At 46.5% G+C, this 20,274-nt stretch overlaps 1 protein-coding gene across 3 annotated transcripts in view; it reads left to right on the top strand.

Annotated features, from left to right (window-relative positions):
- LOC148506323 (EF-hand calcium-binding domain-containing protein 6-like) overlaps positions 1 to 20,274 on the top strand; it is a 192,593-nt gene that overhangs the window by 38,884 nt on the left and 133,435 nt on the right. For all 3 annotated transcript variants that reach the window (XM_088447002.1, XM_088447003.1, XM_088447004.1), the window contains exon 3: positions 7,301 to 7,401. In XM_088447002.1, the coding sequence (XP_088303128.1) occupies positions 7,301 to 7,401 (101 nt within the window). The remainder of the gene's footprint in view (positions 1 to 7,300; positions 7,402 to 20,274) is intronic.

Raw genomic sequence — 20,274 nt, 5'->3', positions numbered from 1 at the left:
TGCACCAGTTCTTTCTTGTACGCTTGCAATTCTCTCCCTGTGTACCTGAATGTGTCATCGTACATCTCGGTGATATTATCTATCAATTTAGCAAGTTCCTGGATATATCTAAAATTTAATGTACCCTGAGCAATTCTGGTGGGATCCAGTGCGACTAAAACTTGAAAGCCAGTTGTCTCACTAATTAACTGAGCGGCTTTATGCACATTCCCAGATATCATATTTCTCTTGCCTCTGTGTTCATATTGCGTGTGAAGATATGGTGATGGTGTGTGTTCATGTATACCAAGCATTTCAATCATGTGTGAGGGTCATAACTTCTGGAAGTATTTTTCCCAAATAACATAACAATTACAATACTAAAATTGGTCAGAAACTCCCCTGATTGGCATTGCACTCCTCCTCCTGAATCCACTCCATCAGCTCTGCCGTCAGCTCACATTTCCTTTATCGGTCCTCCATCACAGACACTGAGTATCCCCAAACATATCATCATGACAAAACTCTGGAAAAAAAAAGAACTAGGATGACCACAGCAGACCACTCCATTGCTGGAAGCACTGATCTACACATCTCTTTAGCTCAGATATCTCACCGTCACCTTTTTAATTCTTCCGGCACAAGCTCGCAATCGACAGGTCCATGTTATCGGCCTTGTCTCTGCCTTGTATCTCCACTGGTTGGTTAACCTCCCTATAGTGAGTGGAATGGACCCATGTATCTTCCCCAGCCACCCTTTGAGGATGCTGTATCGTCAGATACGGACCTTTCCACCGATCAGTCAAACGACCTGAGCTAAAAAAAATTTGGATCATAGCAAATTCTTCCAGATTTTGACATCATGACAGGTTGCATTAGACATGTTAGTTAATAACACTTTCAATTTCGGTTATTCTCATTCATCTTCGTGAGACCCTGCACAGTAACCTCATTATCATATTTTCACATGAGGCTGCCTGTTTGAACAGTATCTCAAAGGGGGGCAAATAAAGGAAAAGACAGTCTGGGATAATCTCAGTGTTGTTACCCATCATCTTACACGTGTTCTTGGAAACATCACCTGTAAAATAAGTCCCCCTATCATTTTTAATAATTCTAGGGATATAGTATCTGCATACAGGTTCCTGCAATTAAATCTTGTTATTAATAGCTACTGTTCTAAATAATGCCTGTGCCACTGTTTTGGATAGTATTCCGAGTAGTCGACCTCAGCCTGGCATGGCTACCGTTTATCCTCAGCAACATTGTGTCCTATGAGTGGGAGATAAAGCACAACCGTTTAATATAATTTAAACATGACCTAAAATACAACAATAAATCATCCACATTTTACATTAGAACAGATCCATTGATAGGTTGAAAAGATTATAAACAGTCATATAAGGCCTGGGAGAAGATACTGGGGTTACCTATGAACCCATGGGAAACTCGTCACAATCCGGTGAAAGTGATCCTCTGTGGAGGACGGTGTGCCGGGGGGTTCAGGTGACTATCGGAGTGACTGTGGCTAGGTCTCCTATTTGCGGCCGAACTCAGGTTTGGCTAGACCTGCCCAGAGGCGCGGAGTCTAACTCACTTGGTGGTTTTCTCCTGTGACCCCTCCAATTGGGATTTGGTTTTCCACTGCACCAAGTGAGCAGGTCGCAGCCCTCTGGACAGGTACCTGGGAATGGCAGAAGACTGGAAACTATATTACGTTAAGTTATTGCTAGAACACTGGAGATACACTGGAACACAATTAGAACTCCTGATCACCGGCTTGCATGAGATTACTGAGAATGTACTAAGAATCACTAAGAAACCCAGGAGCTGACTAGCTCAGCAGCTCAGGGAGATGTGGACACAGGCAGGTACTGGAGTTTGCTAAATATGCAGGAAAACACAAACATATACTAGGGATTGCACATACAAGAGTAGAGTGGACTCAAGGAATATATTGGGAATGCTAGAAATGTGGTACTGGACAAAGGCCAAATACTGGGAGAGCTAGAAATGCTGGTACTGGGCAAAGGCAAAATACTGGGAATAATTATATATGCAGGTGCAGATTGCACAGACAAGACATATAGAGAAGATAGGCATACACTGGGAGAGTGCTAACTGCAAGTGCAGATTTGCACTGACAAGACACAGAGCAGATTGACACAGACATGTGCTGGGAGGACAAGCTGTGAGCTAATTAATACCAGCAGGTAATCTGACACTTCAGTGATACAGGGTAATAGCCACAGGAAAGCTGCAATAGCATTAGCAGCACATATACAAAGACACACAGGGAAGGGACATGAAACACTGAAGTACTGTGAGAAAGCTAAGTCTCAGAGTAAGGTTTAGCATGGAAGCTAATACAGGAAACTGGGAAACTGTGAGCAGGCTGAAGCGACACGCTGAAGGATTTAGCACAGAGCAACACAGGCACTTGGAATAACGAAGTTGAACAGCGTCTTCCTGGAGTTCTGGAGGCGGATTTATACCCAGGGGTAGCAGATTACTGGAGCACAGCATCAGCTGACTGAAATCATGCTACCATAGGTTAGGAGTACTGTCACATGAGAGGAACTGTCATGGCGGCGCCCATGATGGGAACTCCGATCCCCAGCACACACAGCCGACCATGGAAGCTCGCAAAAAGCACCTAAGGCAGAAGCCCACATCCATCACTGCACCAGACGTCTGACCGCAAGGAAGTCAGGGGAAGCCGGCAAGGAGGTGAGAGAGGCCGATCCTAGGCTGAACCCTGACACTCGTGTTCCTGTGTGGTGTTCTTCATTTTGCAGTTCTTACTTACGTGTCCCACTTGGTGACAGTTAAAACATAATTTTGAATGGGGTGGATGATAAGATTGTTGTGGGATTGGAGCAAGAGGGAAAGGTGGTGGGTATGGGTAAGGATAGGGAGGGTAAGGATATTGTGGGGGATATGAGTATGGGACCTGTGGTTGTGTATGATATGTGGGGTAAGGATGTGTTTGCTGTTGTGTGGGATTGGTGAGGACGTGTAATTGTTCAGGTGCAGGTGTGTGTGTGGGTGCAGGTGTGTCGGTTGGCTGTGATGTTATTGTCATTCCTTCCAGAGCTTGGATACTGACAGCCATTAGTTTTTCGCTCTGGGTCTCTCTCTTCTTTGTGATATTTTTTATCATGTTCTATGGCAGACTCTATGAGGTTATCTATTGTGAGTCCCCTCCAGCCAGGTTGTGAGGTCTGAACCCGAATCTTTAAATCGTCTTTCAGACCGTCCATGAGTACCGTGACTATCATTCCCCTGTGGTGAGTGCTATCTTTAATATCTTCTATCCCAGTGTACTGGGTGATAGCCTGCAGAGCCCGGTCGCAATAGTCTTCTGCAGTTTCACTCTCCTTTTGTTTGATTGTGAAGATTTTGTTCCAGTTAACTACTACTGGAAAATATATACCCAATTGAGTCACAATGCGGGAAATGTTACCTTGGTTTACTTGGTCTGTTAAGGGAACGTCGCCATCCAATACACAGTCCGTGATAAATTTTGTCACGTCGGTATTGCGTGGTAGACAGGCCCTTAACACCACACGCCAATCTTTATTAGTGGGCTCATGAGAACTACCCAAATTTCTCAAAAATCTTTGACATTTGGCTAGTTCCTTTTTGGGATTGGGGAAATCATTTATGATGGAATTTAGTTCTGCTCTTGTCCATGGACAATGCATTACTTCTTCCCTCGTGGGCACTACACCGTTTGCATCTGCATTTCCATTTGGAACAGTTATTGTCCGAATGGGATGCAGACCAGCAGCGTTGCTACCTCTGACCTGGTTACCTGGCTGGGGGTTTAATCTGCTGCTGCTACGTATGGTATTAACAACTACCTCTATGGGTGCAGAGTGTGTTAACACTTCCCTTGCTGTTACCGATGGAGATGGCGGCACCACCCGTGATTGTGGTGATGCAGCATCTATCATTTGCACAGCATGGGAAATGGCAGACATTACAATAGGCTCATCATCCGCATCATGAACATTTTTGCTTAAGAGAGGGTACAAGTTGCTTGTTACATTTTTATGTTTTTTTTTTGTAACTGTACTTGCACCTCCATCCACATAAGGTGGGGGAGGTGAGCGTGAACTGCTGGCAATACTCTCCACGACGCTACCTTGTCGCACGTGCGCCAATTTGCGGCTCGCCCGTATTGCAACTCAGCGTCGCGGATGTATTTTCTGGCAATGCGCTCGCAACGCTAGTTGCACATTTTTAAGCCAAGCATCCCCTTCATGCTGCCATAGTTTTTAACATTCAAAATACTTAATCTTTTTCTCTCGGGATCGCACCATACTAATGTGATCCTGGACATTGTCTAACACATTTTTATCAAAACTACCAATTCTGGGAAACGGTCTAACACTCTTCCTCGTCACATTAAACCATAAATCACAATACCTTATTGCATAAGTACCGTACTTAGTATGCATAATACGACGGGCCGATTCAGTCGGAGCCTCCATTAGCAGCACATCATTGCCTAACATCTCTACTGTTTGCGTGGCTCCCATTCTGAGACAACTCCTACGCTTTTCAATAAAAATTTAAACTGGTGAAAGACAATCAAGATACTTTCACTTACCTGTGGACGATTTAAGTCGGCAGCGCCCACACACCTGGATAAGATTTAGTAAGGCAACTTCCACACCTAGATAAGATTTGAAACAGGCAACTTCCACACCCGGATACGTTTTAGTAAGGCAACTTCCAAACCTATGAGAGTTTATATGTCGGCTACTCTCACGCACCTCTATACAACAAAGACAACATGTACACCTGCTACTGTGTATAGAACGGTAAAGCTGCTTACCGAGTGACTAGGCTAACCCTTGCACCTAGCCCTTAAGGATCATACGATACCCTTAACTTTGGTCAACAAGTATTCACTGTTACACACTTTTTTCCTGCGCAGAAAAATACACGTTTAACCCAGATATTGGTAATAGAAAAAAAATGTAAACCTCAATGGCTTTGTTCAAAGACGTGGCAGCAGAACCGGAAGTACGCTGTTGTGCGACCAGCCGCATACACATTAATGCGACTACCACACAACCGTATAATGACTTTTTAACTGCGTACGCAAAAGTGCGTCTTTTCTGTGCGCAAAACTGCGACTCAGCCGCATACTCAATACTACGGCACCCCTTTAAACGCTAGGTTCTATCAACAAAGGAAAACAAACTTTTTCCTTTCTTGTCCCTGGATTCTAGTCAGCTTCCTTTGCTCACACGAAAACGGATAGCGATTTTTCAGCACAAAGCGGTTGCAGGAAAACCCTGCATGTGGCCACTCCACCCTTTGCTGAGACATCGATAACCGTATGTGCCGTGTGAGTAGGTAAGTGACTTCACTGGATGAGCCCCCATCTGTTGATTTTAAAATGAACCTCTATATACCCCTGCCTGTTCCTTCTAAAATCCTTCCTATAAACCTCTAAGGATGACGCTAATTTGCGTACGCAGTCATACAATAAATAGAGACTCCAGACTCAGAACATGTGGTTCCGAAGCACAAAGTATTATTCAAGTAAAAGTACAGTCAGTTACACGCTATGATCTGTGTATAATAAGCGCAAATAAATACAATGAGAGAGACAGAGAGACACAGAGAGAGAGAGAGAGACAAAGAGAGAGAGGGACACACTTTAGGCGCAAAAGGAAATTATACAGACCACAAGTACAGTATACATATGCTGCGCCTCCGGGCCCGGAGATAGACATCAGTAAGAGACCTTCAGTTCATACATCATTCAGCATGGACTAAAAAAACCAGTATCCGGGCACACATATTTATCCCCCTCAGACTAAAGCAGGACAATGGGGAAGTTTCTTGCTGATGTCATTGGTTCCCAGAGGAGTATCATATGTTACAGCACATTTAACAGGCTGGTTCAAATAGACTCTCCCTGCCTCTAACAGCAGGGGAATCTTTCTAGTAACGCCTTCTGTACATTCCAACAGTTTAAACATTTTGTTGCTTGTGGGTTCTGCGATCCATAACTTGAGTTTGCATGATGCGATCTCTCCACCGATAATACCGGAATGCTGTAAAAAGCGTACGCATCAGAACAAGACCAAACACAACTTGCTTATCATGTATAATACCTTAGTTATCAAAAACCTTTATTTCTCAGCATTTAAACTAAAATAACCAATTTAAATCATACATTTTGATGCTTATGGAACCTTATGTGTGAATATGAAATGTGTGAGTATTCGGGGTTTGATATAAAGACATTTAATGTCTGTATGAAGATGAGTGCATTTGTCTCTAACATTTTAGCATGCTGGGCCAGATAGTTCTACATGTCCTGTCAGCAGGCCCCCCCCCCCACCTTTCCTGTGTTCTGTCATTGCAGGAAGCTTGCTTATTTATTCTAGCCAGACCACCCGTAGTGTACAAACACTATGCAGGAAGCTTATCTACACAAGCCAGTTGTCACCTGGCCACTTGCTTACTGCAATACTGTTAAGCCATTTCTGGAATATTTCCTTTATAATACGTAAAGTAATGAAATAGGCTTTTAGTGAATCGCCGTAACATATGGTAATGGTCACAGATCCATTCGCATGATGCTAATGGTATCATCGCCACATGTACTAAAATGTGAGTTTATCTAAAATGGCGCTTAGGCGGCCATTTCGCAAAATGGCGTCTTGCGGCCAGTCGCAAGATGGTGTCGCTGCGATTCAATTTTAAACTGATCTTGTCTCAGCCAATAATCCAGCTTCGACAATATATATAGTAATAGTCTAAGTCTCACATGCACAGTGGGGAACCCCCTTCACCCAACAGGTCCCACTGTTGATGAGACATGACAGATGAGGAGGCCACCATAGTAAATAGATGTGCCCAGGGTGGATGGGCGAGGATGGAGGAGGGGGTGGAGGCAGAGTGGGAACAGAAGCAAAACAGGAGGTGGAGACAAAGTGTAGATGAAGGTGGAGCAGAGGATGGAGTCGAGACAGGTGATGGGTGATTGAGGATGGAAGTGGGAACCAGGTCAATGTTGTCAGACTTGCCTACCAGCTTGGCATTGTTAAAGTTGAACTTGTGTTATACAATGAATTAAACTGTACATATTTGCATTTGGAACTGTAAAGCTGATTGGTCATGGATCTATATATTGTCAGGACAGGGCTATTTGTTCTAGGAACTGGTCTGTAATTGGTGGACAAGATGCTATATGCTGGATAACCGCAATCCCACTGTTCCCAATAGTTATTCACCATTATGCCACCAGAAGATAACATTTGATGAAGGTCTTGTTCATATCCACTTACAGGTCAGAGGGCAGATATCGGAAGTCGTGCCGAGAGCAGAGAGAGCAGCAAGTCCAGTCTTGTGTCACGACCTGGAACCCAGTTACGGATTGAAATAGATGAGGTAATTATCATATATACAGTAGAATGGCATTCAATAAGTAAATGCTTATATTGGTGCTATTGATTGTGTATTCTTATTATGTCTTGGGTAAATAACCCACACATCTCATTTCATACATCATTACACAGCTCCAAATACTGCAGTGAGTAATATCTAACATACATCATACAAAATGTGTACGTTTTATATTAATAAAATGGTGCAATGTGCATATAAATATGCAGTAACTCTCCAATTACACCACCATTGGCACATTGCCAGCTTATTTGCCAGTCACATTGCATGGGCCTGACTGCTATTTTTTTTTTTCTTTTAACCACAGCACCTTCCACCACCTGATTTATTTTGTTTTTTAACAATGTGATATTGCAGCTCTTTTCCATCTTACATGTGCCCTGGATTGCTGCTCTGCTGCCCACTCCTAGTTATTCTCTGCCATAAATCCTCATTGTCAAAATCTTTAATCTCAAAGCTAAAGAGCTGACGCATATACAGTGCCAATACTAGGGGGGGGGGGGTGCGGGCCGCCTGGGTGACTCCATCCGTGGGTGTAACACCAACATAGTAGGGCCATACTTGCCTACTCTCCCGGGACTGTCGGGAGCCTCCCGAAAATTGGGTGCCGCTCCCGACACCCCGCAAGACTAGGCAAGTCCCCCGGAATGGATGCCGGCTCCCCGCTAACCCCCGCGCCAGCCGCAAAAGTGGGCAGTGCGGGGGTGTGATGACGCCATTCAGCGCAAATCGCGTCATCGTAGCCCCGCCCCCTGCCTTATAATGCCAGTAATTATGGCATTATAAAGCGGGGGGCAGGGCCACTATGACGCGATCGCGTAGGCAGGCCCCGCTCCGACTCTTTGACCATCCCCCATCCTCCCTGCTGGACGGACCTGCCAGCCCCCTCCCGGATTCCCCTGCCGAGATGTCGGCAAGTATGAGTAGGGCTGCTCTGCTATTTTGGCGTCAACCCCACGAATGGTGTCACTAAGCAGAGCTGCAGTGGTGATGGATGGCGAGTGCATGTGCACGTCATTCACACTGTGCTGGGAGAGGCTGGGGGCTTCCCAGCCAATGGCGTATCTATAATGGGTGCAGTGTGTGCGGGGCACACGGGACCCCGGGTCCAGGGGGGTCCCGCACCGCACACTCTGCACCCATATTATTTTAAGCTGCCGCGGCCATTTTCTCGGCGTTCTGCGCATGCACAGTAGACTCCGAGCACACTCTAGTGCCCGGAGTCTACTAACGCTCCGGTGGCTGGCCAGCCGCATCAGTCGGCTGCCAGCCACTGCGGAGAGAGGAGGGGGCCCTGCACAGGGAGTGCACACGGGCCCCCTCCTCTGTTAAGACGCCCCTGTTCCCAGCAGCTCCTGGAGAGTGGCCAAAATGGCACGAATCAGGGGATTTGGCCTCATGGGCAAAGAAGCCATGACCCCTTTCGTTGTGACGCCTCTGACATATATATATATAACAACACAACAAGCCGGCACTCCATGGCTTCTGAGATAACTGCGGCTCGGTGCCCTCCACATAAAATTTTACAATGTAAGGGGATACAGCAGTAATAGTTCCAAAGGCCGGCACTCGAGACGACTTCTCAAATCAATCATGTAATCGGTAACTTGATTTTCAACGTTTCAGAACTCTTTATAAGGTTCTTTTCATCCTGACGAAAGAACCTAATAAAGAGTTCTGAAACAATGAATATCAAGTTACCTACTACATGATTGATTTGAGTGTCGCCCTTTAGAATTATTATATGTGTATGTGTGTGTGTGTGTGTATATATATATATATATATATATATATATATATACACACAGTGTGTATATAGGAATATGTAGTATAATGCAAGGGACTGGCAAGTCACACATTATTGAAAATATATAAATTTCCTAGCAAAGTGTCTTTGTATTTGAGCATAATTATTATAACATTTATTAGGGAGGAGAAATTGAACCCACATATAGGGGCCTATTCATCATACGATAAATGGCCTGTTAACCATTCGGAAATGCTAGTTTCAACTTTCTGCATAATTAGGTTATCGGGCCATTCATCATCAGGGGTCCCAAATGGACCACCTGACATTCAGCAAACTCCGAAAACTACAAGTTTTCGGAGTTTGCCTGCGAGAGATGGCGCTTGTTCTCATAGCCCTGCTCCTTCTTTTGAGAAGGAGTTTCGGGGATGCGAATAGGGATCCCACCGCCGTTCTCACTGACTCCCAGGTGCAAAAGCCAGCCGCAGAAATGTGAGTAATGCAGCCACAAAAGTAGCTGCACTACTAATTGCGGGGACAGCTGCACCCGCACCGAAGCAATGATGAACTGCTCCGGAGATAAGTGTCCTCCGCGGCGAGCGTACTTCATCATGATGAATAGGCCCCTCATCTTCATTTAAGGAGGTGGGTTGTCTAGTATATAAAATGTTAGGCCTTGTTAGGTTACCATATTCTTCCTACACATAGGAAGCGTTTAATCGAAACAGCACATTTACAAAAAAAAATGCATTCTCAATTAAACGGCAGATTTTATTTTGTCAAAACCTAAAAATATGGGTAAGAGGGGGAGATATTGCCCATAGCAACCAGTTAGATTCTAGCTATTATCTTGTAGAAGGTGCAAGTTAAATGTTAAGTAGAATCTGATAGGTTGCTATGGGCAACATCTCCACTTCTAAAAAACGCTCACTTTAGTAAATTTACCCCATAGAATCTGTCTTTTACAATTTTGGAAAGGATTATTGCTTATAAGTAAAAAAAAAAATCACGTTTGCTTTTGGTTCCTTTTATTGGTATTTCCTGAAACTGCAAAGTATTATGGAAAAAAACCCAGTATAATATGTGTGGGTACCGCATAAAAAATCAGTAATATAGATTGTGGAATGTGACGAGCACTAACGTCAGAAACAAGATGTTCAAATAAAGATATATATGGAAAAAATGGTAATATTCAATACGTAAAACATAAAAATTGTTGGAATAATACTTTCCTTTTGTGATTGTAAATATAGGGGGTCATTCAGACCCGCTCATGAGCGCAAGACGCTCGCAAGCGGGTCGATGTTGCCCCACTGCGCATGCGCACGACGGAGAGAGCTCCGTCGTGCGCATATGCGAGACCCGGATAGCAACGGGCTGTCCGTCGCTCCGGGTCTCGCACCAAAGGGGGCATGCTGTCGATGTTGATTGACAGCACACCCCCTTTGGTGGGCGTGCCGGGGGCGTGGCTGCCAGACAGAGGCGTTCCCATGGGAACGCCTACCGTCTGAAGCCGGCCCCACTGACATCACTAGTGATGTCAGTTGGAGTGATTTTGGCTCTGATAGAGCCAAAATCACTCCAGGGCTTGCGGCCACGAGACCCTACCGCAGGGTCTCCGTCGCAAGCCCGGTAACCCACAGCATGGGATATATAGAAAAAAAGGAGACAATGTATGCAGTGTATATATAGGGGATATATAGAAAAAAAGGAGACAATGGGCCTCATTCAGACCCGGTCGCAAGCGCTGAGTGCTCGCAACCGGGTCGATGTTTGCCCACTGGGCATGCGCACGTCAGAGCCGGCTCCGACATGGGCATGCGCGAGTCCCGGCTAGCGACGGGCGCTCCGTCGCTACGGGTCTCGCACCAAAGGGGGCATGCTGTCGATGTTGATTGACAGCACGCCCCCTTTGGTGGGCGTGCCGGGGGCGTGGCTTCCAGACAGAGGCGTTCCCATGGGAACGCCTACCGTCTGAAGCCGGCCCCACTGACATCACTAGTGATGTCAGTTGGAGTGATTTTGGCTCTGATAGAGCCAAAATCACTCCAGGGCTTGTGGCAACGAGACCCTACCGCAGGGTCTCCGTCGCAAGCCCAGTAACCCACAGCATGGGATATATAGAAAAAAAGGAGACAATGTATGCAGTGTATATATAGGGGATATATAGAAAAAAAGGAGACAATGGGCCTCATTCAAACCCGGTCGCAAGAGCTGAGTGCTCGCAACCGGGTCAATGTTTGCCCACTGGGCATGCGCACGTCAGAGCCGGCTCCGACATGGGCATGCGCGAGTTCCGGCTAGCGACGGGCGCTCCGTCGCTACGGGTCTCGCACCAAAGGGGGCGAGATGGTGATTGACAGCTCGCCCCGTTTGGGAGGCAGGCAGGGGGGGTGGCCGGCCAAACGGAGGTGTTCCCGACGGAACGCTTGCCATTTGCCACTTGCCATCATTGCTGATGTCAGTGGGGAGCTTCCTGCTCGATCAGAGCAGGAAGCTTCCTGGGGCTTGCGCTTGCCGAGACCCAACCTTAGGGTCTCGTCGCAAGCCCCGATGGTCGCGATGGTCTTGACCATCGCGACCATCAACCTGGTCGCTCGCTAGAGCTGTGGGTGGTAACACTCCTGGCCGCTCGCATAGCTGTGGGTGACCCTTGCGACGAGACCCTGCGGTAGACACTAGTGATGTCAGTGGGGCCGGCCCCAGACGGTAGGCGTTCCCATGGGAACGCCTCCGTCTGGCAGCCACGCCCCGGCACGCCCACCAAAGGGGGCGTGCTGTAAATCAACATCGACAGCACGCCCCCTTTAGTGCGAGACCCATAAAGACGGCTACCCCGGGAGTGCTACTGATAGAGCCAAAAGCACTCCTGGGCTTGCGGCAGAGGAGACCCTACCTTAGGGTCTCGTCGCAAGACCATCGCGATCATCTTTTTGGCCGCCCGCATATGCTGTGGGTGGTCACCCACAGCTATGCGAGCGGCCAGGACACCGCTCCAAGTTTAGGTAGGAGGGCCCTGATTCAGAGCGAGCGCTCTGGTCAGAGCGTCCGGCTCTGAATCAGGCCCTCTGTTCCATAATTTTTGCCAGCATCTGTGAAAAGACCGCGATGGTCTTGACCATCATGACCTTTTCACAACATCTGTGAAAAGGTCGCGATGGTCTTGACCATTGTGACCATCATTTTGGCCGCTCGCTATAGCTGTGGGTGGTTACCCACAGCTGTGCGAGCGGCCAGGAGGACGCTCCAAAAAGTAAGAGAGCCGGCCCTGATTCAGAGCGAGCGCTCTGTCAGAGCGTCCGGCTCTGAGTCAGGCCCAGAGTTTGGCTACTACCTCTAAGCCTTGCTGCAAATGCTACAAAGGGAAAAGCCTTTACCTACTAAACCCTCTAAACGTGCTCTGTTATCCTCCCTGTCTGGGGATGCAGAAGACACAGACCTCTTCCACTCTGACTCCGTCTGTGGAGAAGAGGAGCCACACTCTAAACTAGATATACCTTCTCTTGTCTCAGCTGTAAAATCAAATTTACAAATAGAAGAGGGGGGAACCCGCTCCTAAGAAAAAGAATGCACTTTTTAAATGACAAAAGGTTGTTTTACCAGAGTTCCCTCAATCAGACCAGCTATCTGATCACATGAGTGAAGCATGGAATATGCCTGATAAAGGGTTTCAAATTCCAACCCTCTTCCAGCTATTGATTGCAATAAATGGGAAGTTCCCCCGGCGGTGCTTTCTCATGTAACTCGTTTGGTTAAAAATGCCACCATACATACTGCTACCTCCTTGAATGAGACTACAGATAGACGTATAGAAGCTTGTCATAAATCTATTTACTCACTTACAGGAGCTATTACTCGTCCTGCTAGGGCTAATGCCTGGGTGGTGAAAGCCATTGAGAGTTGGACAGAGGCCCGAGAAGAAACACTTCACCCTGATGGTTCAAGGGAGCAACTCTCCAATGTAGGGATGCAGCCTCCTACTTAGGTGAGCTATGGATATGGCTCTCCTGGCCTCCGGAATATCTGCCACTTCGGTAGTAGCCCGCTGTATTGTTTTGCTCCGTTCCTGGAAAGCAGATTCAGACTTGAAACGGGCTCTGGAGTCTCTCCCTTATTCGGGAGACATCCTATTTGGTCCAGAGCTAAATAATATTGTGACTACTTTGGCAGCTTACAAGATGACGTTCCTGCCCTCTACCGATAATACAAAACCTAGGATGTCATCCTTTTGTTCCTTTCACCCTCAAGGCAAAGCCAAGGGTCAGTCCTTTCCACGGCAACAGACATCAGCCAAGGCCTCCAGGGCTACTAGACGTCCACCTGTCAAGTCTGCGGACAAGCAAGCAGCCTGACTGGACGGCCCTGTCCCTGGGGGCTCCCAGGGTGGGAGGCCAACTTCTTCAATCTGCCCAGGTTTGGCATCAAACCAGGTCACATACCTGGGTAAGAGAAGTGGTCTCCCACGGATATGCACTCTCATTCCTGAGGCGACTCCCCCAACAGTTCTTTTGCACAGGACCTCCATCGGACTCAACCAAGGCCCTGCTGCTCCACAAAGCCATTCAGTCCTTACTGAATTTAGGAGTAATAATTCGGGCCCCCTCCTCACAACGGGGCAAGAGCTATTATTCTACCCTATTCTTCGTTCAGAAGCCCAATGGGTCTCATCGGCCTATCCTCACTCTCAAATCTCTGAACAAGTTTATCAGGGTGCCCAAGTTTCGTATGGAAACTCTCCTTTCTATTATCCTAGCTATGGAGCCTGGAGATTTTATGGTATCCCTGGACATTCAGGACGCTTACCTACATGTACCTATAGCACCTTCTCATCAACAATATCTCCGGTTTGCTACACTACAGCAACATTACCAATTTCATGCTCTGCCGTTTGGCCTCTCAGCGGACCCTCAGGTTTTTTCCAAGATCATGGCAGTTATGGCGGCCTCTCTTTGTCGTCCAGGGATCAAACTGCTCCCATACTTGGATGATCTTATACTGTTGGCAAGCTCCCCAGAGACTCTTCAATGCCATCTGCAGATGACCATTACCTTTCTACAAATGCACGGTTGGCTGTTCAACTGGAAAAAGTATTCCCTAACACCCTCTCAAAGGATGGTACATTTGGGAGCCCTGCTGGACTCTTGAGTTGAGAGAATCTTCCTGACAGCAGACAAGATTTTAGCACTACAGTACAGACTACGTAGACTGCTTCACAATCGCAGAGTGTCGATTAACTCTGCAATGCAGGCCTTGAGATCAATGGTGTCCACCTTCGACATGGAGGAGTTCGCCCAGTTTCAATCCAGGCCCTTACAACACATGATGCTCTCCAGGTGGAACGGGCTACCCCATCTGCTCAAATCCCAGACAATGAGCCTCCCCCCAGAGGTTTGCCTGTCCCTAGCCTGGTGGCTACAGACTCCCCATTTGAACCAGGGTAGTCCCTTTTGGATCCCTTTTTGGGCTCTTCTCACTCCGGATGCAAACCTCTGAGGGTGAGGCGCAGTAACCGGCCAATACTCCTTCCAGGGCCGATGGTCCCCAGTCAAGGCAATGTTGCCAATCAACATCCTGGAACTTCGAGCCATTTACAGAGCTCTCACTCTGGCTCAGAATATTCTGAGAAACAGCTGTGGCCTACCTCAGTTATCAAGGGGGAACTCGAAGTCAATCAGCAATGACAGAAGTGTCCCACATTCTCACATGGGCCCAATGCAATCTCCCAGCCATCTACGCAGTGTTCATCCCGGGGATTCTCAATTAGGAAGCAGATTTCCTCAGCCGTCATGACGTGCTTGCAGGAGAATAGTCTCGACATCCAGAAGTCTTTCAGCTTCTGGTGGACAAATGTCTTCTAGAAGTGTATCTAATGGCCTCAAGACACAACAACAAACTTCCAGTTTATGTAGCAAGAACAAAGGGACCCCGACGTGCCCTTCATAGACGCCTTCTCGGTGACATGGACCTTCCAGTTGGCATATCTCTTCCATCCAATATCCCTGCTTCCTCTAGTGCTTTGGAAATTCAGACAGGAAAAAGGCATAGTCCTGTTAATAGCTCCGGCTTGGCCCAGACGTAATTGGAACTCGGATCTTCTAAGACTCTCTATAGACCTTTCTTCATCAACTTCCTTTACGAGTAGACTTGTTGTCTCAGGACCTATATCTACATCTGGACCTAGCCAGTCTGTCTTTAAGGGCTTGGCTCTTGAGACATCATTCCTAACAGCTAAGGGATTCTCCAGCTCTGTGGTCCAGACCATGCTCAGAGCACGAAAACCGGCCTCAGCCAGGATTTACCACAGAATTTGGCATTCATATTTCCAATAGTGTGCTCCACGAAACTATGACCCTCAGGTCTTTAAAGTTTCGTGATTTCTTGCCTTACTTCAGGCTGGAATGGATCTAGGCCTCTGCCTAGCATCTCTCAAAGTGCAAGTTTCTGCTTTGTCTATCTGGTTTCAGCGCAAGATTGCTTCTATACCGGATCTCCACACCTTCAAGAAAGGTGTTCTATGTATACAACCTCCCTTTGTCCCTTCTGTGGCTCCATGGGATTTCTCAGTGGTGCTCAAAGCACTTCAGGAACCTCCATTTGAACCTCTGTAATTGGTGGTTATCAAATGGCTCACTGTAAAGACTCTGGGCCTGATTCAGATCCGTTCGCAAGCGAGTCAATGTTTGCCCCCTGCGCAAGCACCGCGTCCGGTGTGCGTTTGTGCGAGCCCCAGCGAGTGACTGAAGTTCAGTTGCTCCGGGGCTCACTACAAGAACGGGCGGCTGTCGATGTTGATTGACAGCTCGCCCTGTTTTGAAGGCGGATAGGGGGGGTGGTTGAGCAAACGCAGGCGTTCCAAAGGAAATAGAACAGGAAGTCCACCCGGGCTTGCGAGAGCTGAAACCCTACCACAGGGTCTCCTCGCAAGCCCGATGGTCGCGATAATCGCGACCATCTCCAGGCCGCTCGCAAAAGCTGTGGGTGGTCACCCACAGCTTATCGAGCGGCCTGAAGGAAAAAAATAAAATAAATAAATCCTCGCCCTGATTCAGAGCGAGCGCTCGCCAAGAGCGAGCGCTCGCCAGCAGCGAGCAGCTCTGAATCAGGCCCTCTGTTTCTTCTGGCTATAGCATCTGCCTGGAGGCTATCAGATTTAGGGGTGCTTTCATGTCACTCTCCCTTTTTGATATTTCATCAGGATAGGGCTGTTTAATATCCTTATATGTGGTGTATTTAAACCATTTACAGTGTATGCAAATCTCTTTGTTAGCAGTACCGATGTATAGCACCTCAACAATCTCAGGTTAAATGAAAAGATAGAAAAGGAAGAGAAATCACCATCCAAAAAACATAGGGCCTGATACAGCAAGGAATGCAGTTGCTAATACGCATGCAATTGGTCGATTCATTCGCATTGCGCATGCATCGCAGTGTGCGTGCGCGAACTAGCAATTGCAATGGGAGCTGCATTTGCAGAGGCTACGGAGAGCAGAGTGATTGACAGGAAGTGCCGTTTGTGGGTAGTGTCGGTGGGTAGTCGTGCGAATGCAGGCGTGCCAGTGTTTCAACGCTGTTGCATGGGCGTGCATAAATTAGCCACTGCAATAACAGATGCCTCCTGAGGTCTCATAGCGTGTGCTGGTTAGCAATTCCTGAGTGAGGGGTGACCTGCCTTAACTGTGCGTATGGGTCTGATGTTACCGATTGTTTCGCTATGTTGCCCTAGTATACGGATGTGAGTAAGGGGAAGTGGGCTTCCTTATGTCAGGCTGTGATCGCAATGCGAATGCAAACATTTGCAATTCACCGCTGATATTAGCAACTGCGTAGCGTGCGTATTAGCAGAATAGCGATCCATGCTGAATCTGGCCCACAGACTTGAAAGAAGTGAGCATAGGAGCTATTACTCTCTAGGGCAGTGATTCCCAACCTCGGTCCTCAAGGCACACCAACAGTCCTGGTTTTAGTGATACCCATGCTTGAGCACAGATGGTTAAATCAAATAAACTGAGGTACTAATTGTCACCTGTACTCAAGTATGGCTATCCTTAAAATCTGGACTGTTAGTGTGCCTTGAGGACCGTGGTTGGGAACCCCTGCTCTAGGGCATTTATCCTTTAACAAAAATAACTGCCTAATTTGGTCATATAATAGTCTTAAATATTGAAGATTGCCTGATAAACTAAAGAAAATCTGAATTATTTGTTAAAGAGTTCAGAGAGTATATAGTATAAGAGACATCCTTTTTTAATTAGGTATTGTGACGATTAATCGCAAGAATAATCGCCAGAAATAATATTTTGTGAACTATGAAGTCCTTTAATTGAACTGTGTGTGTCTAGAAGGGCTGAGGTATTACCCCACCTCTTTTGAAGATAGGCATTCCAGGAAGAGGGTTGATAATGATCTATGTCCTGTGATTTGAGGAGTGTTATATAACTGTGTGTCCTTTAGTTCTATAGACTGTATAAAACATGGTATGTCCATTGCTATTTGGTGTGCAGGTCAGAAAGGGCTGGAATTAGCAAGTGAATGGCTTTCAGGTAACCAAATGATGTATATCCCTCACAGTGTGAGGCCATGTGTGACCAACTCTCCCTTTTTATGACCCCTGAAGTCAGTGTCCTAGATCATAATCCCAGAACCAGACCTCCTGTTACTTCAGTGCCCTACTTCAAAAGATTCATGTTATGCTATAGAGGCTGAGATAAGGATTCTGGTATTTACTATAGGTCTAGAAGGTGGAAGTTGAAGAGTGAGTTATATCATCACTTATCTTTAAAGCAGGGACCCTGCTAGTTTGGCCAGGTAACCCTGTATTGGAAATCTATTAATCGCAAACCCTGCTGACCTGATTGGGAGACCCTGTTAAGTATGAACAAAGAATTAGAGATGTATAAAAAGAGAATACCATCCAACATTCAAGGTCCACTCCTTGGGGTTTAGACAGTCAGGTCTGGGAGTGCATCAGGATATTCCTGTGGGTGAGATCCCCCACCCCATCAGCAGTGCTAAGAACTTTAGTGTAAGTTGTCTTAGGGACTCTGAATTATTTCTCTCTTTTATTTTGTAAGAGAATATTTGCATTATAATCTGTTTGTCATTTTATTAATATTTTTGTAACTAAGCCTTGAAAATATTTTTTGGATTAAACACATTTAATCTAGCATATTCTCCGTGATTCTTATTGAACTTGCGTGCCTGGATAGGCCCATGCTACATATTTGTGTCTCATTTGAATGTGATTTATTATTAATCTGTTGGGAGATCGCAGACCTCCAGAGAACAGTGTGCGTGGTGGCAGAAGAACCGTGTATTTTGGTAAGTGACCGCGGTGCGCCGGCATCACAACCAGCTGATCCAGATTGTTGTATCTGCGAGTCAGCCCGGGTTCGTGACAGGTATAGTTACAGAGTAGTCTTTTAAAATGTATTACTCACCAGTTGTATTCCAACTCATAAGCTATGTGTGATTTCAACTTGACCTAAAATTTTAAGGAATATGCTATTAAAATGTTATTTTACCTATCAGCCCTCAGTGGGCCATCCCTATGCACTCTTTCCCCTTGGAGTGGGCTCACATCTGGACCCAACAATCTGTAGATTGTTAAAATCTGTAGAAGTTTCTCAGAACTTATTGTTTCTGGTAAACCTTCATTTTTATTATTCTATTTTCATTTCTATGGGCCTGATTCAGAGCAGTCTGCAAACCCGATGGTTTGCATACTACTCCTATTGTGATAGACCTGCGCATGCACGTAAAGGTCTCTTTCTGCGAGATCACGTGTCATCCCCATTTTGTAGACGTGGCCAGGCCAGGGTCTGTGTCTTTCGATGCAGACTTCCTTGCCTCTGTTGCGGAGCTGCGAATGGCAATTTAAGTAACCTCAGGGTTACTCAGATTGTCGATGGTATCGCAGGAGATCCGATGCTGAGTCTTAGGGTGGGTACACACCTGCACGATATCGGCCCGAGTTGGGCAAATCGAAAAATCAAATCAGGCATATCATGCGGTCAGAGTAGTGTGGAAACATGGCGCCCCCGGAGAAAGTGCATGTCGTAGTGCCCCCTCCCTCCCTGTACTCAACTGTGCCAGTGGGGTATGGCCAGTCTGCGGGGGAATACTGATGTGAAGAGAAAAACAGCAAACAGTGGCAGTACCACGCTGGGCATTGAGGTCCCATTGGGGGAATGGAATGCTTCAGTGATGCACTATCTGACATTAAAGGGTAGCTCCTTTGGCACTGCTTTATTTATGTCTAGCACCTAGGATCTGACTTTTATCTCATTTGAATCATTGTTATTAGTCAATAGTGCGGATTGTATTATATATTCTGATCATTTAACTTAAATTGACAGAACACATGTGCTAGAGTGAAATTCCACAGGGTGCACAGCTTATTACTGCAATTACTGCCCCGAGCAGTTTTCACTGAAGTGGGAACACCTATGGGAAGCTCCCTTCTCAGCTATGCTCCTACTTCGCTAATATACATTGCACCTATATTAATGTGAGTACTACTAATCATGTTCTGTCTACCACCGTTATTTCAGGTCTCCTAATACAGTATTTTTTAAAAGACCTTTCAAATAACACTTTGTGGTCATGCCTAGGAACACCTCATTACTTTAATAAAAAAGTCACTGCTTTGCTTTTCAAACTCATACCTGCCAATAAGAAAAGCAGAGGAGAGAGGTGGTGACAGAAGCCAATAAGAAAGGAGAGGGGAGGGACAAAGAGTTGATCAGAGAGTGGTGGTGACAGAAGCCAATAAGAAAAGCAGAGGAGAGAGGTGGTGACAGAAGCCAATAAGAAAGGAGAGGGGAGGGACAAAGAGTTGATCAGAGAGTGGTGGTGACAGAAGCCAATAAGAAAGGAGAGGAGAGGGGTGGTGACAGAAGCCAATAAGAAAAGGAGAGGGGAGAGACAAAGCTGATCACAGGGTAGAGAGGGGAGGGAATTAAAGAGGTGAGAAGTGAATGTAATCACTCTGACAGGTAAGGGGAGGTGACAGAAGATGATCACAGAGGAGGGAGGGACGGCAATCTGGGCAGCTTGAGGGAGCATGAAATGTTTTATTAAGGATATAGAGCTAACAAACCGAGTTGAAACTA

Source organism: Taudactylus pleione, unplaced genomic scaffold (genome assembly GCF_031769625.1).
Source record: "Taudactylus pleione unplaced genomic scaffold, aTauple2 ptg000408l, whole genome shotgun sequence".
NCBI lineage: Eukaryota > Metazoa > Chordata > Amphibia > Anura > Myobatrachidae > Taudactylus > Taudactylus pleione.
Note: the sequence above shows the minus strand (reverse complement) of the source record. Positions and strands in the feature narration are given on the sequence as shown.